Source organism: Phaenicophaeus curvirostris, chromosome 5 (assembly GCF_032191515.1).
Source record: "Phaenicophaeus curvirostris isolate KB17595 chromosome 5, BPBGC_Pcur_1.0, whole genome shotgun sequence".
Classification (NCBI taxonomy): Eukaryota; Metazoa; Chordata; class Aves; order Cuculiformes; family Cuculidae; genus Phaenicophaeus; species Phaenicophaeus curvirostris.
In genome coordinates this window covers 69,530,491-69,557,250 of record NC_091396.1, presented here as the reverse complement: position 1 = coordinate 69,557,250, position 26,760 = coordinate 69,530,491, and the positions used below count along the sequence as shown (strand labels likewise).

At 46.8% G+C, this 26,760-nt stretch overlaps 2 protein-coding genes across 2 annotated transcripts; one reads left to right on the top strand and one right to left on the bottom strand.

Moving 5' to 3' along the window:
* Window positions 1-328: 328 nt before the first annotated feature.
* On the bottom strand, window positions 329-10,679 carry CGRRF1 (cell growth regulator with ring finger domain 1). The gene is made up of 6 exons (XM_069856903.1): window positions 10,535-10,679; window positions 7,370-7,509; window positions 5,416-5,593; window positions 5,093-5,225; window positions 1,692-1,799; window positions 329-965 (listed from the first exon to the last, which is right to left on the bottom strand). The coding sequence occupies exons 1-6, from the start codon at window positions 10,636-10,638 to the stop codon at window positions 615-617; spliced, it is 1,014 nt and encodes a 337-aa protein (XP_069713004.1). The 5' UTR covers window positions 10,639-10,679; the 3' UTR covers window positions 329-614.
* An 827-nt stretch (window positions 10,680-11,506) lies between these two features.
* Window positions 11,507-25,701, top strand: GMFB (glia maturation factor beta). The gene is made up of 7 exons (XM_069856930.1): window positions 11,507-11,572; window positions 15,880-15,976; window positions 16,515-16,564; window positions 17,511-17,562; window positions 18,607-18,687; window positions 19,195-19,268; window positions 21,861-25,701. Exons 1-7 carry the CDS (start codon window positions 11,570-11,572, stop codon window positions 21,930-21,932), a joined length of 429 nt encoding a protein of 142 aa, XP_069713031.1. The 5' UTR covers window positions 11,507-11,569; the 3' UTR covers window positions 21,933-25,701.
* The last annotated feature ends 1,059 nt before the right edge of the window (window positions 25,702-26,760 follow it).

Below are 26,760 nucleotides of genomic sequence, written 5' to 3'. Positions count from 1 at the left end.
CATCAAGTCCAACCATTCCTATCAATCACTAAACTATGTCCCTCAGCATCTTGTCCACCTGTCCCTTAAACCCCTCCAGGGAAGGCAACTCAACCCCCTCCCTGGGCAGCCTCTGCCAGTGCCCAATGACCCTTTCCGTGAAAAATTTTTTCCTAATGTCCAGCCTGAACCTCCCCTGGCAGAGCTTGAGGCCGTTCCCTCTTGTCCTGTCCCCTGTCACTTGGGAGAAGAGCCCAGCTCCCTCCTTTCAGGTAGTTGTAGGGAGCAATGAGGTCTCCCCTCAGCCTCCTCTTCTCCAGGTTAAGCAACCCCAGCTCTCTTAAGAAGCAAACCAATACTTTCTCCTCTCAACAGCCATTTTTATTGCTTTTGACACCACTGGAGGGAAAATCATAGAATAGTTTGTAAGAACTACGCACTACTTCTGTCCACACTGCATGGATAAACGTAGTGTTCCTGTGAGCATATGGAGCGAAGACGAGGGAGCTGAAAATTACCTATCAACAAAAAGCAAACCCGTACAAGTTAATGCTACACATCCTGCCACAAACAGTCTGTTTTCTACGCTTAATTGCAGTGCATTCCACCCAGTTCTTCTCTTTCCCCTCTCCCCGTCAAAAAACTCTTCCAGGAAGAACACCTTGCAAGATACGGGGCGATTCATCTTCGTCTTGCTCCTTTTTACTGCAAAGTGGAAAAGATTCTTGAACAAACTGCCTGCACATCGGACACTGCTGGAAATACTTAATGCAGCCATCACAGAGGCATGTGTGCCGGCAGGGCAGGAGGACCCAGTTCACCGCGCCGTTCTGGCAAACAACACAGTCTTTATTGGTTTCTTCGGGCATTTCTGGTTCATCTTCAGCCAGTCCGGCCTTTTCCAACAAGCTCCTGTCAGCGCTTCTCTCACCGGGCGATGTATCTCTTGGAGAGGGCATCGTGCTATTTGCAGACATGAAGAGTTGCTAAAATACACATATACACAACCATTTAGAAATCACAGACTCTCCCCCGATACCTGAACACACACACATGCAATGCAAGTTGCCTTGGGTCAGGTTCACTGGTTTCCACTGGGTCAAACAGTGGCCTTCAGTTAAAGCTATTTCAGAAGCATAAAATGACATAAAACACTGGGAAAATATTAAAGATAAGTCATCAAATCAATGCACGTGCACGAACATTAACAGAACCACCCAGGTTTTAAGCAGCTCAGGTTTCTGTTTCATCATTCTCTATGTCTAGAGAGACGCTTCTATCCGCTCCTGGGCGTGATCTTTTAATAAAGCCAGTAAACTACCATACAGCAAAGATGCCCAGAGAGAAAAATGCAGCTGCCCCAGTATTTCCCTTCAGTTTGAGCAGTTTTCAGAATGGCAACCGCATGTAAACAGAAAGCTTAAGGGGAGCAAGAGGGAAGTTTACATGGATCAACACCGACAGCAAAAAAATGGTCAGGACAAGCATTTCTTTCGATAAATCTATTTCTGAGTGAATGCTACTTAAGTCAACTGAAACAATTTTGCCTAATTCTAACTTATCAATACCATACACTGTTCTGTTACGACAGTAATGAAGAAGTGAATCATAGAATCACAGAATCAAAGAATGGTTTGGGTTGGAAGGGACCTTAAAGCCCATCCAGTTCCAACCCTCTGCCATGGGCAGGGACACCTCAGGACGCAGCTTACCTTAAGATCATGGTATTGACCTTGAGCTAGAAGCAGGTACTGATATAATATTCTGCAGGAAAGTCTGTAGCTCTCGTCAGGAATGTGAATTACAGCCACCATCGCAATCTACTCAAAAAAAAGAAGCTATGTTTAATCACTTTCCTTTTTGTTACAATCCAACAATCATAGAATCATAGAATGGCTTGGGTTGAAAGGGACCTCAAAGCCCATCCAGTCCCACCCCTGCCATGGGCAGGGACACCTCCCACTGGATCAGGGGCTCCAAGCCCCATCCAACCTGACCTTGAACCCCTCCAGGGATGGGGCAGCCACCCCTGCTCTGGGCAACCTGGGCCAGGGCCTCCCCACCCTCATAGGAAAATATTTTTTCCTAAGGTTTCATCTCAATCTCCCCTCTTTCAGATGAAAACCATTCCCCCTCCTCCTATCCCTGCCCTCCCTGATCAAGAGCCCCTCCCCAGCTTTCCTGGAGCCTCTTTCAGCGCTGGAAGCTTCCCTCAGATCTCCTTGGAGCCTTCCCTTCTCCAGGCTGAACAACTCCAACTCTCTCAGCCTGTCCTCAGAGCAGAGGTGCTCCAGCCCTTGGATCATCTCCGGGGCTTCCTCTGGACCCGTTCCAACAGTTCCATACCCTCCTATGTTGGGGATTATGAAGTGTCACCGATTGCCTTGCAAGCAAAACACAAATTTCTCTGGAAAGGGTTATGGAAGGACCCCCTAGGCTGACTCAAGAGTCACTTGTCTGAAAATAAAAGCACAGTGAGCTCGCACGCTGTGCCTAATGCCCCTCACCACGCTGAAACCACGGAATAGCCTCGGAAAACCAGGGGAAAAGCAAAATTCAGTATTACTGTAGTTCTCAGAAAATGTCAAAAGAGAAATGAAATAGTGAAGAAAGCTGTTTTGTTTACAAAGCCAAATCAGACTTGCACTTCAAAATCCACTGCCTGGCTAATTACATGCAGAGTTTAAATATATATGTGTCTGTATATATGGACTTGCACTAACTGAAATTACTATCCTTTCACAATAAAGTCCTTTTTTCCTTAACCACAATACCTCAAAAAAAAAAGTAACAACTTCCCTCACACTAGTAGCTTCGGTTTGGAACCTGAAAGCCATAAGATCTCCATTAAAAGGACAGATTTTGTGTTTGGATAATAAGACTTGAAAAGCTAACAGTTCTCATCATGTCATCCCACCATAACACGAGTGCTTTTTCAACCCATAGTTTGTTCAGACACCTAGGCAACTTTTTAACTGTGCGTGGAACCAGCTCCTAACGCAGGCATCACCATCTGCAAGCGAACATCTCCTCTGTTATGCTGTCCTCTACTACAGAATATTGAAATATATTCTGGTATGATCTAGCAGAACTGCCACGCCGTTTGATTACAGAATCCCTTCCCCTTGAGCACCAAGTTTTCTCTCTCTCGGTGTAAACACCTGCACACCAGAATCAAATTACTTCTCCATCTTCTGTTTTATACCCAGGCCTCAGATCTAAGGCTGAATTCACCACGTAATCATCGAATCAGGGAATGGTTTGGGTTGAAAAGGACCTTAAAGCCCATCCAGTTCCAACCCCCCTCCTCCCACTGGATCAGGGGCTCCAAGCCCCATCCAACCTGGCCTTGAACCCCTCCAGGGATGGGGCATCCCTGGGTAGATTTAGATATATAAGGAAGAAGTTTTTCACTGTGAAGGTGGTGATGCGCTGGCATGGGTTGCCCAGGGAGGCAGTGCTGGCCCCATCCCTGGAAACATTCAAGGTCAGATTGGAGGGGGATCTGAGCAACCAGATTGAGTCAAAACTGTCACTGAACACTACAGGGGGGTTGAACTGGATGGGCTGCAAAGGTCCCTTCCAACCCAAAGCATTCTGTGATTCTATGAATTTGCTTCTAAGCTTGTTTGTGTTCAAGCAGTCAGTGCTATCAGATCATCAATCAAATGAAAAGAAGGGAGATAAAAGTGTGCCCCAAATCATTCCAAAAAGAATGAATTTAGAAGGGATAATGAACTGCATATGACAAGTCTGGAACTGCTGTAACTGTGAGAGATTAGTAGGAAACCTTTCTGTGGCGCTGGGTATCTCGTATCAGCCTACTGCAGGACCTTCACACCTTCCTGTATGTGACCTGGACTTGGCTACAGCGAGACATTGCGTCCCATGTTACACAGACCCAGGCTGTTGCAGAGGTAATTTCTCTGTTCCCAGCAGTCAAGTCAGCATTCAGCTCTGATATCTGTGCCAGACACTAAGAAAAAAATCCTCCTACTTTGGCAACAGCAATCCAAGAGATCATATCGGCACAAGAGCTCCACCACAGGTTTATGGGATTGGAAAAATCAAAGTAACAGCTTACTAACCTACCACAACCCTAGCGTGTCTGACCACAGGGCTCACCAAAGAGACCTTTACTCAGGGAAAATAAAAAGCAACTTCGGAATGACAGACATAATTTTTTACATAACTATTATCCTTGCTCCCCTGGAGTCATCAGTGACAAAGTTAGGGACTGAATTCTAGGGAAAGGAAGCGGTTTTCAAGCAATCATAGAATAGTTTGGGTTGAAAAGGACCTTAAAGATCGTGCAGTTCCAACCCCCTGTGATGGCAGGGACATCTCCCACTGGATCAGGGGCTCCAAACCCCATCCAACCTGGCCTTGAACACATCCAGGGATGGGGCAGCCACCCCTGCTCTGGGCAACCTGGGCCAGGGCCTCCCCACTCTTATAGTGAAGGAACTCCTCCTTACGTCTAGTCTAAATCTGCCCCTCTCCAGTTTATAGCCATTCCCCCTCGTCCTGTCACCACAAGCCTTTGTTAGCAGTCCCTCTCCAGCTTTCTTGTGGCCCCTTCAGGTATTGGAAGGCCACTATAAGGTCTCCTCAGACCCTTCTCTTCTCAAGGCTGAACAACCAACTCTCTCAGCCTTGGTTTTATCCAAGCCTGTCTCCTGAAACAGGGCCTGCAGTCATAGGACGACGGGGAATGACTTTAAATTGGAAGGGGGATGATTTAGAATCATAGAATTGCTACATTGCGAAAGACCTTTGAGATCATTAAGTCCGAACGTACCTGTCCACTACTAAATAATAGATTAGCATGATTTAGGTTAGACATTAAGCAGGAATTCCTCCTGATCCAGTGGGTGGTGAGGCACTGGCCCAGGTTGCTCCAAGAAATCCTGGCTGCCCCATCCCTGGAGGGGTTCAAGGCCAGGCTGGATGGGGCTTGGAGCCCCTGAGCCAGTGGGAGGTGTCCCTGCCCATGGCAGGGGTGGGACTGGATGGGCTTTAGGGTCCCTTCCAACCCAAACCATTCTATGATTCTATGAAACATTCCGGCAGTAAATACAGGGACCTTAAAATATATTCTTATACAACTTACAATATCATATATTTCTCTGTCTTCTTCATCAGCCAACGTCAACAATGCTACCAATGGATAGCGAGATCTAGGCACCAGGCCAAAATCTTCTGGTAACTGACAATATTTCTCTTCCTTGTCATTTTTTTTAATGCTTTATACATGTCATGGAAAACAATCAGTGTCACTGCAGTTGTAGACAAACACAGTGTTTCATAAGAGTATTTTTCATCATATTTGTTAATACAAACATTGTGCCGAGAGCTGCCGAATGTTCACAACTCTCAGCATTCCCTGTGCCAATAAATTAGCATATTTTGTCAAAACAAGCTAAAAAAGGATACAAGTACTGCTGTCGATAGAGGTATTCGCTATATAGAGCGTCCTCCAGTGCCTGAGGAGTCTTTATTCGAAAGCAGTAGACGTGTTTCTGCAATGCTTCGTGGAGCTTCTGAACGCTGCAGCCCCAGTAGCACGTAAGAACACAGTCTTCCAGGCAATCGGGTGTCAGTGTTATGCCCTCTTGTAGAAAGAAGATAAGGATTTTGTTAGCTCAATCACATGCAGGAATTCTAGAATTGCTAAGTGTACATTCTTAAAGGGCAACAAGCAGAAAACAACTTCACTGTCCCTGATTTTTATTAGTATAATTTAATCTTCTAAGAACTCAGACTAGGTTCAGTGCTTAGGAAAGCCATGGAGAAGAGGCAGAGGGTGCAAAGAGATGAAACAGCCAATTAAGTGAACAAAAGCAGTGTGTGCATTTTATGAAGGGCCAATTTTAATTTCTGGTAATATTTTACACACTCCCTGGCAGACCCGAGCACAACCTCTAGCCCAAAGTCCATTCCCTCCTTAAATAATGGTATTAATCGGATCACCGGCCTACAACACTCTCTGTGGTCTCAAAGAATGAGACCCTCTCAATCATCCAGAGGGAGGATAATGAGGATCTACCAGTTCCTCTTCTTTTCTAAACATCAGGTATCCAGCCATTAAACTCATAGAATCACAGAATCATTCAGAATTCTAAATACTTTGTGCACAAACAGGAGCAGAACTCTTGAAAAGTCCCACCAATTTCAAGTGCTCAAAAGCCTGGAAAAATCATAAAATCATGGAATGGTTTGGGTTGGAAGGGACCTCAAAGCCCATCCAGTCCCACCCCTGCCACGGGCAGGGACACCTCCCACTGGCTCAGGGGCTCCAAGCCCCATCCAACCTGGCCTTGAACCCCTCCAGGGACGGGGCAGCCACCCCTGCTCTGGGCAACCTGGGCCTGGGCCTCCCCACCCTCACGGGAAAACATTTCCTGCTAAGGTTTCATCTCAATCTCCCCTCTTCCAGCTTAAAAGTGTTCCCCTCGTCCTGTCCCTGCGCTCCCTGAATTATCCAAGTTACCTGACAGCAAAGTTATCGGGCTTGAGTTTCAGTACTTTTTCTTGTTGTTTTTACGCAGGGGGAGGGGTAAAACCACCGCTGCCTTTTCCCATTCACAAAAGGCTCCGCATCTGTGTGGGTGGGAGATGCTCAGCCTTGCTCACTACCCCTCAATGACGAAGAAAGGCTTGGATTTCACTTTCTACGTGGGTGATCTCAAGGGTGTTAGGAAATATTTGACTTCTGATCCAAACAGATATTTAAATTCCATGTCCATTGAAGCACAGACACAAAAGGGAGGGAGATATTCCTTTTAAAGGACTACACGTCCAAATATCACTGGAGATCTGGACACAGATTTCAGTGGGCAGCAAATATCCTATAATGAATTCCACAGAATTCTACACTTCAGTACAGTTCACAAAACCACCCACGGCAGCCAGGAACCCACAAACTGAAAAATCTGTTTTAGCAGGAAGTGTTTCATTAATGAGAATTAAACTGCTCTTAAGTATCCAAACATTTTGCTTTTAAAAGCACTACTTTTATAACCTGCACAAAAATTAACTGATGGAATGATGGGAGAAAGTATGTTTCTGAGGGATTTTGACAAAGGAAAAGGGATTGGATATTAGGAAATATTTCTTCACTGAAAGAGCAGTGAAGCATTGGAAGAGGCTGCCCAGGGCAGTGGTGGAGTCTCTAACCCTGGCAGGCTTCAAAAAGCCTGTAGACGTAGCACTTCGGGACATGGTTCAGTAGGCACAGTGGTATTAAGCTGATGGTTGGACTGGATGAGCTCAGAGGTCTTTTCCAACCTTAACGATTCCATGATTCTAAGGGTGAGATCGAGCTAACCCCACACTAAGTTCAGGAACCCAAACTGACAAAACCAAAGCACATCAGAAATCCACTGACTTGTTACCGAAGCTGCAGCAGGATAAGGGATTTCTAACCCAAAAGGATTCTTCACTTGTCTCATCTGCTTTTTCAATACTCTTGCACTGCATTCAGTTTCTTCCGAGTTTCGCAGAATAACGGGAACATCCAAACCAAAACTATGAGACATGAAACAAGACGAACAAGTGGGTTAAGCCTTAGTGGTGACGCATTTGAATTTTTCTCCAGCTCCAAATAGAACCATGGAATGGTTTGGGTTGGAAGGGACCTCAAAGCCCATCCAGTTCCACCCCTCCTGCCATGGGCAGGGACACCTCCCACTGGATCAGGTCGCTCAAGGTCCCATCCAACCTGGCCTTGGACAAACAGAGCTGGCTTGGTTCTGCAGAATATCTGCTAGGACACATGTAGAATACAGCCTGCCAATCCGAATCCAGCTTTTTGTAGAAGAGACTTCATAGTGATACAAAAAGTCTTTAAAGGGTGAACACTTGGCTCCTGGGTTTCCAGAAAGGGAATAAAATTAATGAGAATAGTTAATGCCCTCTAGTGGTAAGCGGTCAGCCAGAGCTTCCTCCCCAGTGATACTCTGCACGTCCTGCCACAGGACCAAAAACATCGCTGCTTGCAAAGACCGAACAGCTTTAATGGACTGGCTGCTCAAATGAAGGCTTCAGAGTAAATCATTCAGCTTTAACCGCAACTGCAGCCAGCAAGACATTTTTATGGGAGGCCAAGATCCCCATTTCCCACACAAAAGCCAATTCCAATAATACGCTGATATTAAACCAGGGGCTCTAAAGCCTCTGCTTTGAGCCAAAAAACATGTCCAAAATAACCAAGACTCCAAACCAAAGCTGAGACTCTCAGGTTCCATCAAAGCCAAAACTAGCACCAAGTGATGTTCTTACCCAAAAAGGATAATGAAGCAAAAGTTTAAAACTTTAAACACTCCATGAATCAGATGATCTGAAGGCTGAAGCACCTCTGCTATGAGGACAGGCTGAAAGAGTTGGGGTTGCTCAGCCTGGAGAAGACTCTGGGGAGACCTCAGAGCAGCTTCCAGCACTGAAAGGGGCTCCAGAAAAGATGGGGAGGTACTTTTTACGAGTGCCTGGAGTGAAAGGACAAGGGGGGAATGGTTTTAAATTGGAAGGGGGGAGATTTATGCTAGACGTTAGGAAGAAATTCTTCATGCTGAGGGCGGGGAGGCCCTGGCCCAGGTTGTCCAGGGAAGATGCGGCTGCCCCATCCCTGGAGGGGTTCAAGGCCAGGTTGGATGGGGCTTGGAGCCCCTGATCCAGCAGGAGGTGTCCCTGCCCATGGCAGGGGTGGAACTGGATGGGCTTTAGGGTCCCTTCCAACCCAAACCATTCTATAATTCTATGAATCAAAATAAAAATCGAAGTAAAGAACACTTTGGGCTAATTCCTGACATCAACTGAAAAAAACAAGATTTTCATATAGCTTGGGGCTTTTAAAGGAACTACTACAGAGGATCAGGATCCACAAAACAAACTCCACAGCAGACGTTCTTTTACGCTTAGCTAAAATTAATTCCCTTTTTAAGGTGATAACAATAACTTTCAATGACGAAAAGCTGATTAGAGAAACCGTCCCAGATACACAATCAGAAGACTGCTTTGAGACGGAAGGGATTTTCTTAACTGCATTAATCCAGCCCTGCCTCATTAGTGAGGCAGCAGGGAGAGGCTGTGAAAGACTTCTGTTAATGCATTATAGAGAACAGATATTAATTAGCTTAGACTGCCCTGCCCTGACTTTGTGCTGCTGCACTGATGAAGCGATGGCTGTTTAACGGCTTCGGATTTTGGTTTGTGCAGGCATCAGCCTGTCAGGTGTTGGAAAACTCTGAATGGCAGGAAGCATCGGCTCTTCCCTCCATCAATTGTTTCCATTCCCTACATTGCAACAGCAGCTGTTACAGTAAGATGGGTCTCACACCAGTGGCTCAAGCCAAAACGGGCTTCAGCATCATCAGTTTGAAAATCACTTAAGTAATTTTGTGTACAATACAGATCTGAACCAAACAAAAGACTTTGTGGCTTAACTGCTGCTTTTTCCCCGAGTTTAAAATCTCTTCCAACTCCTGCGTGTAAAACAAGGAGGAAAAGCAGAGCCTTCGCTGCCATCCGGCTGCCTTCTATGGATTCATGTTGGAGGGGTGGAAAACCATCAGTCAAAGTGAGAGTGGCTGGAAAGCTGCCTGGCAGAGAAGGGCCTGGGGGTGCTGGGTGACAGCGGCTGAACATGAGCCAACAGTGGCCCAGGTGGCCAAGAAGGACAGTGGCATCTTGGCTTGGATCAGAAAGAGCATGACCAGCAGGAGCAGGGAAGGGATTGTGCCCCTGGACTTGGCACTGATGAGGCTGCACCTTAAATCCTGGGTTCAGTTTTGGGTCCCTCACTATAAGAAGGACATTGAGGGGCTGGAGCGCGTCCAGAGAAGGGAATGAAGCTGGGGAAGGGGCTGGAGAACAAGGGCTGTGAGAGGCAGCTGAGACACCTGGGGTCGTTTAGCCTGGAGAAAAGGAGGCTGAGGGGAGACCTTGTCACTGTCTCCAGCTGCCTGAAAGGAGGCTGTAAGGAGGTGGGTGCTGGTCTCTTCTCCCAGGTGACAGGATGAGAGGAAATGGCCTCAAGTCACACCAAGGGAGGCTTAGATTGGATATTAGGAAAAATTTCTTCAGTGATAGAGTGGTGAAGCATTAGAAGAGGCTGCCCCGGCAGGTAGTGGAGCCACCATCTCTGGAGGGGTTTACAAAACAGGTAGATGAGGGGATCTGGTTTAGCAGTGGACAGGGACGGTTGGAGTGGATGGTCTCAAAGGTCTTTTCCAACCAAGTGATTCTATGAAAATATTCCACTTTTTGCAACAGCAGCTACTTCTTGTATCAAACCCCTACTGCTAACCCCTTCCCACCCCAGCTCCCAATCCCTAGGGATCCCAGCTCCCATTCCCGCGGCATCCCAGCTCCCAATCCCTAGGGATCCCAGCTCCCATTCCCAGAGATCTCAGCTCCCATTCCCACGGCATCCCAGCTCCCATTCCCAAGGGATCCCAGATCCAATTTCCAAGGGATCTCAGCTCCCACTCCCACGGCATCCCAGCTCCCACGGCCACGGGATCCCAGCTCCCCCTTTCTCCCTCCCCAGCCTCACCACCCCAGCACGAGGCCGCTGGTGACGAGGAAGCAGACGAACACCACGGCGATGTAGAAGAGCGGCGAGTACTCGTACAGCGTCACCAGCAACCCGGCTGCCATGGGGCCGCACCGCCCGCCCCGCGCGGGCCCCGCCGCACCGCGCATGCGCGGCCCGCAGCGCGCCTGGAGAGGGGCGGGGCCGCGACGATGATTGACAGCCCGGGGGCGGGGCTCCATTGGCTGCTCAGAGGCAGGGGCGTGGCTAAACTGTTGATTGACCGCCCGGGGCGGGGCTCCATTGGCTGCTCAGAGTAAGGGGGCGGGGCTAAATTGCTGATTGGCAGGCGGGGCGGGGCTTCATTGGCTGCTCAGTGTCAAGGGGCGGGGCTCCATTGGCTGTACAGCGCCAGGGGGCGGGGCTCCATTGGCTGTACAGCGCCAGGGGGCGGGGCTAAACTGCTGATTGACAGCGCGAGGGGGGTCTCCATTGGCCATTGACAGCCAAGGGGCGGGGCTCTGCTGCTCACCGACAGCCCAGGCGGGGCTCCCTCTCCTATTTCCACCGAAGCCTCCCCAGCAGCCTGGGTCAGGACAAAGCATTTCATGGAATCATAGAACAAGATCTTAAAGCCCATCCAGTTCCAACCCCGTGCCGTGGGCAGGGACGCTTCCCACCGGATGAGGCTGCTCAAGGCACCATGCGACCTGGCCTTGAACGCTTCCAGGGATGGGGCAGCGGCGACGACTTTCCTGGTCATCCTTTTCCAGGGCTTTTTTCCAACCTAGCGATTCTCTGACTCCGTGCCCCGCGGCCGCCCCCCGACCTTCTTGACCCTCCGCGGCCCCCGTCGGCGGCGGGAGGCCAGGGGGCGGGGCTAGGCCGGGGGCGGGGCTAGGCGCGCGGCGCCGATTGGCTGGGAGGGAGGAGGAGGCGGGGTCTCCGCGGCGCACGCGCAGTGCGGGGGGCGGGGCGGGGGGGGGAGGAGGAGGAGGAGGAGGTGGCAGCGGCTTCCGTTGGGCGCGCGCGAGCGGCGGTTGGGGCGCGCGCAGCATGGTGAGGGGCGAGCGGGGCTTGGGATCCAGGGAATTCGGGGGGGTCTGGCTCTGAGGGGGATTCGGGAGGTCCCGGCTCTGAGGGGGATTCAGGGGGTCTCGGCTCTGAAGGGGATTCAGGGGGTGTTGGCTCTGAGGGGGTCGGGGGTCCTGGCTCTGAAGGGGATCGAGGGTTCTGAGGGTTCGGGGGTCCCGGCTCTGAGGGGGATCGAGGGTTCTGAGGGTTCGGGGGTCCCGGCTCTGAGGGGGATCGGGGGTTCTGAGGGGGATTCAGGGGTTGGGGATCCTGGTTGTGAGAGTTTGAGTGTCCTGGCTCTGAGGGGGATCGGGGGTTCTGAGGGTTCAGGGGTCCTGCCTCCAGGGGGATCGGGGGGTCCCGGCTCTGAGGGAATCGGGGATCCTGGATGCAGGGGGATTGGGGGTTTGGAATCCTGGTTCTGAGGAATCGGGGTGTCCTGGCCCCAGGAGGATCGAGAGGTCCTGGCCTCAGGGGGATCTAGGGGTCCTGGCTCTGAGAGGGATCAGAGTCCCTGGCTCTGAGGGGGATATGTTGGGGTCTGGACACTGAAGGGAAGAGTAGGGGCAAGGCCCCGTTGGGAGAGGGTAGGGGGAGTGTCAGGGTCTAGGCCCTGAGAGGCAGAGGATAGTGAGGAGGGGATCAGAGGTGTCAGGCTCTGAGAGTCTGGGTCCTGAGAGGAGCGGATGTTTGGGCTTTGAGGAGGTGAGGGTGGTCGGGGTCCTGAGGAGGGGGTGGTGTCGACGCTCAGGCCCTGGTGAGGCATGTGGCATGTCAAGGAGGTTGGACCCTCAAGGTGGGGGCAGTCTGGGACCTGGTGGGTTAGGGGGAGCTGGGGGCTGGGCCCCGAGAGAGGGAAGGGATGGTTTGGCCCTGAGGCCAGGTTGCGGGGTCGGTGTCCAGGCCCTGAGGAGGAGACGAGGGTGGAGATTTGGGATCTGAGGATCCAAGCCCTCAGGGGATGGAGTGGGGAGGCGTATGGGTTTCAGGTCCTTAGAGGAAGGGGGTATTGGAATTAGAGGATCTGGGCTCTCAGAGGGAGATGGGGGGTGTCTGTCTCTGGGCCTGGATCTTAAGAAGGAGGGGGTGTCAGGGTCCAGGCCCTGGGGGTACAGAGGGATTGGGGTCTGAGGGTCCAGGCCCTGACAGGGGTGTGTGTCTGAGTTCTGAAGGGGGCAGTGTCCAGGTCCAGGCCCTGAGGAGGTGGGGTGGTCAAGGTCAGGGTACTAAGCCCTGAGGAGGGGTGGGTGTCACAGTCTGGGCCCTGAGAGGGAGAGTCAGGCTCTGAGGATTTAGCCCCTGTGAGAAGAGGTGTCTGGGCTTTGAAATGGGGGTGTCCAGGTCTGAGCCCTGAGGAGGAGGAGAAGGAGTGAGTTTGGGGTCCTGAGGAGGGGGTGGTGTTGAAGTCTGGGCCCTGGTGGTGGGGATGTCAGGGTCCGGCCCTGAGAGGTGGGGGTGTCTGGGCTCTGAAAGGAGGGATGTTGGGGCCCAAGCCCTAAGGAGAGGGAAGGGGGTCAAGTCTAGGAGGTCTGTGCTCCGAGGTGGGGCAGGAAGTGTTTGGGTCCAGGCCCTGAGAAGGGAGGTGGATGTGGGGGTCTGGACTCTAGGGGGATGGACCCTGAGAAGGTGGGGTGGGGGTGTTGAGGTCCAGCCCTTGAGGAGAGTGTGGAGTGTCAAGATCCAGGTCCTGAGATGGGGGTGGCATCTGGGGTGTCTGGGCCCTGAGGAGAAAGATGGGGGGAGAATTGAGCCAGGGATTCCACAGCTGAGGCATGAGGCTGGTGTCCGTGGGCAGCCAGGCCTGGCAGGATGGAGAGGAAGGGTCTGAGGAGAGAGCAAGTGCCTTGGGAGGGGTGGGCATCGTTCTCTGCCCTATTCTTCTCAGGGGCAGCTGGTGCCCTTTGGTCTGGGGGTTCTGCCTAGTTGTGCTGGGCTCGCCTGCTGCACTGCTGGCAAAGGGACCTCTTGGGGTGTTTTCCTGCTGGGCGCTGGCAGCCTGTGGGGGGGAGAGTGAGGAAAGAGCTGTTTAAAAAGGAAGTGGCGACCTGCTCTGTCCAGCAAATGTCTCAGTATGTGTTGGGAAATTGTGAAGGGTAATGGTGAGGATGGTGGCTGAGAGCGACCGAGAGCAGCACCCTCTGCCTTGTTCAGCAGCTGCACCTGCTGTCTGTGCAGCGCTCCTGCTTCCTGGCTCAGCTTTCCTTAGTTTTTATTGAACCAGGCACTGGTGAGCCAGCTTAGCCCTGGCAGATGATCCAAATCTGATGTCACCATGTGTTTTGCAGGCACAGCCTTCAACTTCTTTTAAGGATTTATATTTGTGTGGCTGCATGGAGCACTGCTTAGCCTGCAGTGTCTGCTGGAAGGTGTTGGGAAGCTCCTGATCCTAGAGAACTGGGAGAAATGCTTCCTTTGGAAAAGAGCATTTGATACAGAGTATAGCTTCAGCTTTAAAATGTAGCCTTTGTTTCTGTGGTGTTTTAAGTAGAGACCTCCTGGTGAGAGTGAGAGTGGGTATTAATGACATTTGTGGATACCAAAAACATATTAATGACATTTGAGAGCCAAAACCAATCTTTCTAGTTATGGGGAAGCACAATGAAGGCTGCATACACAGTGCCTGACCTGTCTTCTCACAGCAGAGCCTGATTTCCTCTCCGGCTGTTGAAAGGAAGCAGAGGCACAAGCCTTTGTGCCAGAATTTGATCCAGGTGGAAGCCTTTTTAGGAGCAATGACAAACACAGGATATTTGCAAGGTGATTTTTGGCGGTGTGGAGGGAGAGACGCTCCTTTTTGAGAGAGAAGAAAGGTGCCATTTCAGCTCTTGAGTTTTGTCTCCTCGCATTCCGCATCAGCTTGTTTGTGTAAGCAGTGATTTGTCTCAAAAAAACAGCTCTTCAGTGGAGCTTGTGATAAGTAATCCTGCAACCGGTTATGGAGTTTGAGCAATTTTTTTTAAAGCAGTCTTGAAACACAGTTGTTCTGGCACAAAGGCCTTGATGCCTTAGGAATGTAAAATAGTATGAATAAGCTGGAGATTGAAGTCGTGGTCAGAGGTAACTTAAACTGACAGTGCTCTATTTCTAGTGTACATAGGATCATGGAATGGTTTGGGTTCGAAGGGTTCTCAAAGCCCATCCAGTTCCAACCCCTCTGCCATGGGCAGGGACATTTCCCACTGGATCCAGCTGCTCAAGGCCTCAAAGCTGGGGTAGTTTTACGCACAAGTAACTTTGGAGGTGCAGCCAGTGCCTGTGGTTTGTCATATGATATGTCAGCAACACTCCAGATGTGGACAAGTTTGCAGAGAGTAGATGTGATTCTATGTCTGCATTTCAAGGCTGGAAGACAGCTCTAGAGTACTTGGAGAACAGAGGTTCACTCTGTGATTGCTGTTAATAACCGAGCGACCTGATCCATTGGGAGGTGTCCCTGTCCATGGCAGGGGGGTTGGAAGTGTATGATTTTTAAGGTCACTTCCAACCCAAAGTGTTCCACGACTCTGCATTAAATAACTTTTCTGCTTCTGGCTGGCTTGCCATCTCCATTGTAGTGACAGAGGGTGTGTGTGTAAAATGTTGCTCAGGAAATGGCAGCGGTTGGCTTGGTACAGTGTAAAAATTGCATGTGTCGTAGAAGATAACCTGCATGGTTGCTTGTGAAATATTCATTTCCTTCCCCATCTTCAGTGCGATGACTAATATGTTATCTGGACATTTCTTCTGAACACTTGGAGTTAGAGACTCATAAACACATGGGGGAAGGAACGTGTGCTTCTTGATTAAAATGGCTTAAATGCTTTCTGTGTGTGCAAATCTCAAACATTCAGTTAGTGCTGCTGTGGGTAAAAGTCAGCAGTGAGCCCTGCTTGCTCTCTTCTTCTAAAATGCTGATAGGAGCTCCTGTTATTTTAAATGCTTAAGTTGTTTTGGCCAGTTCATTGCCATTCTAAGGGGCTTCCTTATTGCAGGCCTTGTCTTGGCAAATAGACTGCAAAATTTGTTTACTTCTAAGAGCTAGAAGATAATCCCACTTCAGGAGTAGCTAATAAATATTCTTAGTTAGTTGTGTGGCTTTGGGGAGGGACAGTAAAACAGATAAATGTTCTGGGTTTGTGTTTTTGAAACTGCTTTCATCAATGGTTTTTCTGGTTTATGCGTATGCTCTGAAACTTTGGACGAGCTGCGTGCGGTTCCGCCTCAGTAGGATTTGTGGACACATGTGTGACAAGGGTGTTTTTTCTGGTTTGCTAGAAAGGTTTATCTTTAGCTCTGCCATTTCCCTTTTGCAGAGTGAATCTCTGGTGGTTTGCGATGTTGCTGAAGACCTGGTGGAGAAACTGAGAAAATTCCGGTTTCGTAAAGAAACCAACAATGCTGCCATTATAAGTAAGTTAAAAACACGTCTGACAAAAATGGCAAGATCTTGCAGAAAACTCTGTGTCCTCTTTTCCTTCCTATTTATGCTGCTGCTTTAGCAGGTAAATGTCCGCCAAGGGTCTGCTTTTTGTATTAACTTCAGTGTTTCCAATTCTGCCTGTAGTTTTAATAGTAAAGCAACGCTGTTCTCATGATACCAGACTTGATCTGCTCTTAGTAGAGTGTTTGTACTTAATTGCAGCTCAGAGTCTACCACTGGTTGTAAAATGACAGTAAAAAATGTCAAGGCAGAGTCATTTTGAGTTTATAAATTTTGCAGCCTTTAAGTAGAGGAGTCTTTGACATTTGAGAAGGGTGCATTGGAGTGCACAGCACTTGGGCTGTGCATTTCTCTTGACTTCAGTGATTTTGTTAAGTCATGGGGTAGATAAAAGAAGCAGAACGGAAGCACAAGGAATATTCTTGCGGAGGGAATGTTAAAGTTTCATGCACACACTGTATTAATCGATTGAAAAAACACTGATATGTGTTTTGTTTTGATTTCTAGTGAAAATCGACAAGGATAAGCAGTTGGTGGTGCTGGATGAGGAGCATGAGGTTTGTTAAATGAATTGTAAATAAGAGTATCTTCAGCCTGCAATGTATTATTGTCTCTAAGGTACTGCCTTAGTTTCAAATTGTTATCAAACTCTTAATCTAATTTGGGTCATGAATTTACTTAAATGCATGGTCACTGCATGTAAAGCACAGCACTGTTAATGGTGGGACTATGCAGAAGCAGTCGAGTTGACTAACTGCGCAAAAAAGTTACTTAAAAGCCCTTACGATACAGCTATGTAAACGGCGTCTTTGGCATCCGTTTGCTTTTTGAAGGAATTCTTGCTGTTTCCACGTGGATCTGCGTGTCTGACTCTGAGCTGATCTGCCATCAATTAGAAGCGAGGATCACTAATCCTCTGCAGACTCTAGATTTGATAGGTGGCATAATAAGGTCAGCCCAGCATGTCGTGTGTCTTAATGGTACGCAGAGAAAAATTAAATCTTTCCCAGGGATTTGAGCATTATCCATAGCTCTTATTCGCCAGAATGTAGAAGTTAATGTAACGTTGAAATAGAATGGGGACTCTCTTTTGCTTGCTCAAAGAAGAAGGACTGAATTTTGCAAAAGCAGCGTTTATGCAGCTGATTTTAACAGATGCTTTTTAGCGTGTGCTTCCTTACTTTTGTTTAGCATTGGAGTTAGAAGCGTGGTAGCTGCCAGCATCTCCAACTAGAGCCAAAAATGTTTTCTAAACTAGTTATGCCTAAAATAGGGAAGATTATTCACGCTAACATTAATTCTGTGTGTAGTCATAGGAATCTGTTGGCACACAAGATTTCCTAAAGTGCTCTGGTAATTTGTGTGAGATCGTTATCGGTTCAGCTGTAGGAGTACAGCTGATTTACAGCCGCATCACTGTTCCGTTACTCTGCTTTAGCCTTCACAGTGCACCTGCAAGTGCACGAGCCTCTGTTCAAGTGTTGTTGTGTTTCCTGTTACCAGGGTATTTCTCCTGATGAGCTAAAAGACGAGCTGCCTGAGAGACAACCTCGATATCCTTCTTGTGCTGCTGGCATTTGGCCTTGCTCACGCCTGGAAACTGTTCAGGATGTTCAGAGTTGGACTTCACCTTTTTAGGCCAATACGGGCTTGTAGTATGACTTTACTGGTGTGTGATTTGTGAGGTAACCTAGGGATCCGTCCTCGTGGTGCACTGAACGTTTGTCCTTGCTGGAACTGTGACTGGCACATTTAAGCCTCTCCTGAGGTTTTATTTCCTCTTAGACTATATAAAGTTCGGGGAGGTAAAGAAAAGCCAGTTTACCACTAGTATAAAGAAGTGGGTGCACCAGTTTTGTGTATGGCTACTTCTAAACATAGCTAAGTGCCGGTGTGACTTGGGATCTGGTCTGGTACTTTCTCAGCAAGTGACCCTTGCTGTTTTGCTGCAGTTACTGATCTCAGGAGTGCTGTGGGCATCTGAGCTGGGGAAGAATCCTTGTATTTAAATAAAAGGGAGAAGTAAGTTATCCTTTAACTCGATGAAACAAGAGGGGTGCTTAAGTTAGAAAGGGAAGAAAATATGTGCCTCCATTATCCTCAAAAATTAGCTGGCACTATTCCACGTGCCACTCTGAATCTTTCCTTTCATGACCATAGTGCAGTAGGAGGCTGTAAAGCAGGAGCCCTAGCTAGAACTTGAGTTCAAACTCCACAAAACACCTGAAACAATGAAGTGCTTAGTCTGCAAAGAAAGAATTTAGTTTTCACTATGCCAGAAACTCATTGGTGGGTGTAGGAAGTCTTTTTACAAAGCTGGGAGAGGAATATTTGTGATGAAAGGGTGATTTTAGCTCTGATGTGAAACAGTGATACAGAGACAGCCTCACACCAGCTGTGGTAGAGGTTGGTGGGGACAGGTGGGATCAGTTGTGAAAGTCAGGTATGGAAGTGAGAACAGAGGGATGACTTATCAAATCTAAAATATCTTCTATAATGCCATATTTATTTGTGGCCGCACCAACCTCTGATCACCAAGGACTCTGATCACCTAATAAAATCATTAATTTCTTAGTTTCTTTAACCTCAGAAAAAACATTTATTGTTTATAGTTACAAGTATCAGCATGATGATGGAAGAGTCTCTTATCCGTTATGCTTTATCTTCTCCAGTCCAGTTGGTGAGTGAACATTGTGAATGGTGGTTCCCATGTGCTGTAAATTCAGGAATGTTCTTTGCTCTGGGAGAAATAGGTGCTTAATACTCAAATACTGTTTCAGAACCTTCAGGCTAGATTTGCTTACGCCACTGCTGGAAGCAGGGCACTGTACAGTTGTGGAATTAGCTGGAGACCTTTGGCAGAGGGGATTCTACTATATTAGCTCCCTCTTCACCGTCAGCTCATGGCAAGTGACTGCTGCAATGTTTGATGTTAGCTCTAAGCAGAAATACAGGTGCATGTGGAAAACACCAACTCAACGTGCACAACAGTAGCTTCTGGAAATGATTTTTAAGTACTAGATGTGAAAGTAAGAGCAAGGGTGACAAAGTATCTGAAGAAATGGGTCACTTATGAACAGAAGCTTCAGGTTTTGATTTGGATTCTTTAGAAAAGAAAAATTTGTTATTTTTGAAGTGCTGCAGTCAAAATAACTAAAATCCCTTTTTTTTTTCCACACAACTACAGGATGTAAGCCTGAGCAGCAGATGATGTATGCTGGAAGCAAGAATAAGCTTGTACAGACAGCTGAACTCACGAAGGTATAACTGACCAGTTGAAATAACTCCCTCCCCCTTAAATACAAGTCACAGAAGCTCTTTCTTTTGTGTCTTGCTTGCACCTATTGCAAGAAGGGTGTTCTGAGGCTTTGTAATTAGAGTGAACAGGTTCTGTGTTAGGAAGAAGAGTTGTAGATGTGGAGATTTCTGGAGGTGTAGGGTACAAGAAGAACCGTGTTCTCTAAAATGTCCATCAGTAGGATGGATGCCTTTACTGCAGGGAATGAATTCATTGATGGGTAGAATAGAACAAAATCTTAGTGTGGTGTGAGCTGGTTTCGCTGCATGTTTTATGGGGTTGTATATGCCTTCAGAATCAGTAACACGTAGTGCTGAACAATCCTAAATCCTCTGTTTCCTTCCTCCACTATTGAGACCAGAATAAATCATTGCATGCACTAGGTCTAGATATATTTTTTTTTAATTGCCACCTGTTGACATTTGGGAGATCTTTGAAATCTCTGCTTAACCAGCACCTCAGTTTGTTAGTTAAAGCTCAATGGAGTCAGTGGTCCCTGCAGGTTTTTCCTAGAATGTGAAATGACTTCACTGTTCCTCAGCAGCACCATTCCCTTTTGGTCATCCTTGTCCTGACTTTATGTGCTGTAACATCCCAGTAAAAGTGTTTATTGCAGCACTAAGAGAACTGTAAACTTCTGCCTCTTCTGGCTGAACCTCATAAGAAAGGACCTCCCTGTTTTAAATTAGACATCAGGTTGGCAGGAGTAAATAGGGGAACAGAAGATAAGATGACAGGAATTAATACAGCCCCAAGAAATAATTTTTTAAGCCTGTTGAGACTGTATTTTAGAGGACTGAGAACTCTAGCATCTTTGATAGAAAGGAAGAATTCCTTGAGGAGGAAGAAGGGGGTTATCGTAGAATCATTGGGGTTGGAAGAGACCTTTAAGATCATCCAGTCCAACAGGACTGAGTGAGAAGGAAGAGTTGCTGAGGAGCTGAAAGCCTGGGGGTTAGTGGTGTTGGAGGTACTGTCATCTGTCATGGAGGAGAAATTCAGTCTGAAAGTCTTTTGAATGAAAGCCTTGGAATGGGTGTGGAGGTCCATGATCATCTAGCTGGAGAAGACAGTCTGTCTCCAGTTCGAGTTGCTGACTTGCTCTTCAAATGTGCTTTATTCTTGCCACTCCCTGAGCTGTTTCATTTTAGCTCATGCCGTGACTTCCTGCTGGTGTGATTTCTGCACGTGACTCAACGGAGTCCTCTCATTTTTTCAGTGGTTTGCTTAGCAGCTTGGCTTCTGTTAAGCTATTCTGTTCTTATTGTATGGAATTTTGGGATTTCTCCTTATGTTTTAATTTAAAACCCCAAATCAGTATTAATTGTGATAGTAGTGGATCACTATCTGAATACAAGCAGCAATGTCCAGAGCCCACTCAAGCAGAGATGGAAAATGAGGAAGAAAAGGTATGAAACTTGGATTGTTTCCTGAAGAAGATTAAAATGGTGAAACAGCTGAGGATGGGACTAAACAGGACGTAAATTCCAAAGAGCATCTTCGCAGAGAAGCTTGTTTTGTGAGTCTTACAGAATCCCATCATTCCCGTGGCCCGAGCGTGCTTTTTGCAGCTGTGCTTCACGCTGTTAGGAGGGCAGGTAACAGCTCTAGTGCTGACATAGCTTCATTTTCAGCGTGTCAGAATCAATCTCTAGGTGCAATCTTTTTCTGTTTTCATTGCCTAGAGGAACACTTTTGGAGACCTATGGATTTGTAAAATTTACTTACTCTTGTGAAAACGTGATCCATCTGTGGGCATCTCAAAGACTGCAGTTAGCGCGGTACAGAATTAACTCAGCCTCTCCCCAAGGCTATTAAAAACCCGAACAGAACAGCTGCTTGCTTATTTGGAATGCAAAGAGCATATTGGTGTCTCTGATCTTGTTTTCTGCTTCAAGGCTGTGTTAAAGGTTTGTTTAAGGCTTCTGCAAAGCTTTGACTTGGTGGTTTTTGGATTTGTTTGTTGGGGTTTTTTTAAGTTTTCTATTTTGAGGTATCCCAGCCTCGTTTCTTAGAGGGAAAAGCGTATGCTACTAGATTTATGGATTATGAATGCTATGGGTTTATTTCATTTCAAAGGAGGAATAACTGAACTTTGGGTTTAATTCAACCCAGAAGTTAAACTCATTTGTGTTCTTCAAAGAGACAGTGTTCTTGCTGAGATAATGCATGTGAGATGGTGCCACTTCAGAGTAATTTTGACACGTATGTGTGCTGTTTCTCACATATTCCTAAAGGAGAAGAATGAAGCCTAGGAATAGGAATTATAGGGTTCTTGTTCAAGCTAGAATGATATTATACTCCTTGCCACTTAGTCTTGTGTGTTTTCCACTGACATTACTTCAGCACTGATTTTGGAGGTCTTTTCCAACCAAACAATTCCATGATCTTATGAATATTAAGCCATCCTTTCAAGAAAGCACATGAGAACTCTGGGTTGGATCCTGGTTTCTTACAACTCAAAGGACCTGTGTGGGAAGTTATTGATTGTATTATGTTCTTATCCCTTCAAAGTACCACCACTTCAAGAATTCATGCTGTGAAATTTTGTTTAGGTATTTGAAATAAGAAATACAGAAGATCTAACTGAAGAATGGCTGCGTGAGAAACTGGGCTTCTTCCACTAAGAAAACCTCTGTCACAAGTATTTATGTACCATCCTGATAATACTGGAACCAGACATGAATACTTACATCTAAGAAATGCACTGTATTTACAGCTGTCTCCTGCAGCATATCCCTTGTGCAAAGTTTGTGCAAAGAATAGCAGATCTGTCTCCTTGAAGTAACAAATCTTTGCAGCTGTTTCCTTATTTGTACCTGTCAAAAGGGAATACTCCTCTGCAGGGACTCCTTTTGCACTCTTGTGACTAATATTTCTATAACTGAAATAGCTCCGTTCTGGATTTATAACTATCTACAAATGTAATTTGGAAGCTGACGCTAACTTTTTCTGAGCTACAAATGCACCCTTATGACATATTCCAGCCATTTATATGCAGAAATCGTGTACTGTCTCTTAACTTCTCAGACTTTTTTGACTTTATTTCTTCTCAATTTTGAAAACTACTCTCTGGAAGCATTTAGTATTCACAAGACAAAACCTTTGTACAGCCAATCCATCTGTTTATCTTTCCATTAAGTCCACGTGAACTTCCTCAAATTCCTGTTACTAATTTGTGTCATTCCAGTGATTCCTCAGTTGACTGAGTCAATCTCTCTAAATTTCAGGGCAAAGCTTTGGCTGTCCAGTTCTCGTGCTGATAACAGCCTTACAGGAACTAGGTGATAACTAAGGGCTGATTTACAACTCTGGTGACTCTCGTACCAGACGTCTTGCAACTATAACTGATTACACTGTTAAGAAGTTTACCTCTTTCCTCATTTCCTCTTATATGGACACCTGTTAATCCTGTGTGCCTTTAATTTGTTAGCTTTAAAATGACTTGAGAATTTTACACTGCCACTTACTACAAATTTGGTATAAATTTTGTTAAAGAATCCGAGTAACTATTTTTTCCTAGTGCCTGGTGTTGCAGTTGACATCTGAAAAAAGAAAAGCTGACCTCATTTTCTTTGGAATTCAGTCATCTACTCCATTTGTAGGAGTTGGGAGGTTAAAGCTTTTCATGATAATGGATGATTTATATCTCTTTTGTTATAAAAGTTGGCCACTCATAGCTTTTGAGTACTTTAATTACAGTCTCTTAACTTTCTTAACTGCTTGTTGGTCAAAATTACATTCCAGATGAAGCTTTTGCATACGTGATCATTTCATTTTCGTTTACTTACAGGTCATCTCTTTGAAACAGCAAATATTCTAATGTGAAAATAGTATTTAACTTTTATAAGTAACCAGTCTTTTTACAGGTCTGTTTTATATAGAATAGAGTAGTTGTCTGATGCAGGACCTGTTCAGCCTGTGCAATGGCGAAGGGAGTGCTCATGTGACAGTATCTCACTATCTTGCTCGTGAGTGTCTTGTGCCACTGAGGATCTGCGTAAGAGCAGCTTCCTGTTGATAACGTACCTTAAAATACAGCTGCCCTAACAAATCTGTTCAGTGAGGAGGAGTGCAATGTTCAATTTGGAGGCCAGTATTTCATGCTGTGAAACCTTTCCTTAAAGGAGGTTAATTTTTCATTCGTAAACATACGTTGCGTTAGTTGTTAAAACACTTAATTCCTTTAAGATCACAAGGAATTCATTTGCAAAGGTCCGCAGTGTTGATAAATCTCATCTTTAGTTTGATGTTACTGCTCATTAATTTGTATACAAATCTGACTTGAGAGGAGCTTTTCAAAATACATGTTCAAATGATCCAGTTAAATCGATCTTTCAGTGCAGGAAAGAAATGCTTGTAATTAAATTTACATTTCTCTGGTAACGTAGTGAACTGGAAAAACAATTTCATTTCCCTGGATAAAATAAGTGTTGATTATGAAACTGTTACTTGATTGTTCTGTACTAGAGATCAATAAAAACAATGTCTTTTGTGACAAGCATTGCATAAATAAGACTTCGGCTTAAAGAATAGTCTCGTTCTAAGCATCAATCATGAAACAGCAAGGATCTTGTTTTGCTGGCATTGTGCTAAAGGTGAAGCCTGTCAAGAGTACAGCGTGGGAGAGAGGGAAGCTGCTGCTTGTAATGTTCAGCTTGATTCGCGGTGGGGAAAACCAGATTAATAACTTTGATTGTCCTTTGTACATTGGTGGGCTGGCAGCAGCCAACTGCAGCTTGCTCAGGCTGGCGCAAAAAAGGAGTCTGTCTCGGGAGGAGAAGGGAGGAGCTGCTCCAGGCAAATGACTGAATTTGATTCCTCGTCTCTGGATCACTCCACCTTCTGCTGGGAAAAGATTGCTGCTTGTGGCTGTATCTTCAGCCTGAGCTCTTTTCGCTTTGGATGTTCTTGTCGCCTCCACTTTCTGCCTTGGGTGCTGCCCCTCAGGCCTTGCAAAAGGTGAACAAATCCTGCCAAGTGTTCAGAGCCCACTTCCCTGTGAAAAGCGATGTTGGTGCTGCTCAGCCCACTGGTTTTATTCTTCAAACAATCTTGCTTGGTAGCTTCTTCCTCTCTCTGAGCTGTGGAAGTGAGGAAGCAGCTACAGGTACTTGGAGAAGGAGTGTGCAGAAGATGTTTGCTGTTCTAGGCTTGTTTGTGGTTTCCTTCTTTTTAATGCAGTCTCTTGACACAACTGCCGGCTGCTCCCTGTCCCGAGTTCTCTAGGTACAGGCAGTGCTAATACTTGATTAAACAAAGACATAAATTATGTCAAAGTCTTTCCTGCACAAATAATACTTGTTTTCATAATGTATTTTCTCACCTTATCTTTAGAACTGTATTTTCTGTACTGCTGCCCCTGAAGATGTGTGGGAGGCAGCCGTGTCCGTGTTCAGAAGGCCAGTATGTTCTGACTGCGCTTTACATGCGAGTCACCCATCCATAATCGTGCATTTGTCTTATTTTCTGATCTCTAGAGAAGGTTCAAACTGAAGGACAACATAAATTAACTAATGCCACCAATGGGAGCCTTTGTAGCTAAAAGTCTGAGAGTCAGCGTTTTCCGGTTTGAGCTCCTATTTTTCAGGAGTTGATAGATCAGCCATAAAATCCTTGGCTTGGAGTTAAAGGTCTCTCATCGTGGGAGACTTCTGCCACAATTAATCTGGTTTGCTTTAAATATTGAATAGTTAGCTGGGGTACAGTTCTTGTAATCCTGTTAATGGAGGGTAAGTTGAATTAAAGCATGAGTTTGCATGTCAGCCCATAAAATGGACTTGTATTGTTTGAATATTTTTAACAAAAAGAAATTAAATGCTGGTATTTGACAGTTTAAGTGTGTTTTCTGGATCACGAATGCTGTTTTGATCTATCAAAGTAGGCAATAATGCGGGTGTTGACACCTTTTCACTTCTCCAAAGGAGCATCTCCTGGATTTGTACCAGATTCCATTTTTGTATCTTTAACTGTAAAAAAGCTGGTCCAGAAACAATGATAAACCAGTAAAAGGAGTCTGGATTAAACATACAGAAGCAAGGGAGTCAGTTCCTCGCTTAGTGCGCTCAAAAAAGAGATGTCACGCGATGTGGTTTTGGTGCATCCATGTAGTAACTGTGAAATGGAGGTGTGGGAGGTGAAGGGGCGCGGTGGAACTCTTGCTTTTGTTCGGTGATCTGGACTCTGACAAGGTCCAGGCTGGTGCCAGTGCAGCAGGTGGAAGGAGGCGTGAGAAGTTCACTGAGAACCTGGCAATTCCATGACCGTGTCCATAACCAGTACAACTTCCACGTGCCGTTCAGTCTCCGTGAGTTCACATAGCATGTCTACCTTAAACCAAATCTTTTTTGCTAAGCATGGTGCTTGTATTGGTTTCAATAAAATGTTTAATGAAGAGGTTCTGTTGCCCTGTTTTAATTGCAGAGTAGCGCGTCTGACGGGGGAAAAGCCATGGATACTGGGTATGACCTTCCTCCTTTTCTCAGCTGCCTTAAGTTTGCCTTGGATGTGCGGCTTCGTTTTCAGTCCCGGCTGGGCTCCTTCGCTCCCTAAAATAACTCCTCTAGCCATCTGTTGTGATGGGTGGCAGCAGGGAGAGGAGAGCAGCAGACAGGCTGTGGGGGCTCCGCCGTCCTCCTCCGCTGCTTTATGCTTTGTGTCACAAAACCCCGTGCATGTACTCGAGCTGCAAGACAGCGTGGGAGTCGATGTTATTCCGAGATGCCGCCCAGGCTGCTGTGTTGCACCTCTCCATGCGGTCGAGAGTCCTGGTGTAACAAGAGCTGTGAAACAAGAGAGCAGGGGCCACCTGAACGGTGTTGGAGCTGTTGTCAGGGAAGCCCCTGGAGCTTGAAGGTATCCGGGAGCTCGGTTGTGTCTTCTCGCAGCTGTTGGCTCATCCCTTTCCTGCCCAAGAGGCCACCAGATTGAGCTGATTCCCTTTCCTCACTCTTGATAACTGTTTCTTCCTTTGCTGACCTTGAAGATTATTTTTCCAGATTGATTTCCTGTATCAATTTCCTATATTGATTTCTCCTCTGTTGAAAAAAGCTACGGAAGGCAGCACGAGGCTTTCAGCTGTGGCTCCTGCCTTTCATTGTTTCTGCCAGTGCTGAAGATTAGCAGTAATGGGCCACAGATTGAAGTCCCCCCCTTCTGCGTGGCCAGCAGGGCAAGGGGGGGGATTCTGCCTCTCTATTCCTCTCTTGTGAGACCCCACCTGGAGTCCTGTGTCCAGCTCTGGAATCCTCAATATAAGGAGATGGAACTGTGGGAACGGGTCCAGAGGAGGCCACGAAGATGGTGAAAGGGCTGGAGCAGCTCCTGTGCGAGGCCAGGCTGAGAGCGTTGGGATTGTTCAGCCTGGAGGAGAGAAGGCTCTGAGGAGACACTATAGTGATTTTCCAGTACTGAAAGGGGCCTCAGGAAAGATGGGGAGGGACTGCTTACCAAGGC

Coding starts and splice junctions, on each gene's coding strand:
- CGRRF1 (XM_069856903.1), bottom strand. CDS start 10,638: ATGGCAGCCGGGTTGCTGGTGACGCTGTACGAGTACTCGCCGCTCTTC. Junction 7,510..10,534: donor AGCGGCCTCGTGCTGGGGTG/GTGAGGCTGGGG, acceptor CATGTCTCATAG/TTTTGGTTTGGATGTTCCCG. Junction 5,594..7,369: donor TGCTGCAGCTTCGGTAACAA/GTCAGTGGATTT, acceptor TCTTTCTACAAG/AGGGCATAACACTGACACCC.
- GMFB (XM_069856930.1), top strand. Junction 15,977..16,514: donor CAACAATGCTGCCATTATAA/GTAAGTTAAAAA, acceptor TTTGATTTCTAG/TGAAAATCGACAAGGATAAG. Junction 16,565..17,510: donor TGCTGGATGAGGAGCATGAG/GTTTGTTAAATG, acceptor TCCTGTTACCAG/GGTATTTCTCCTGATGAGCT.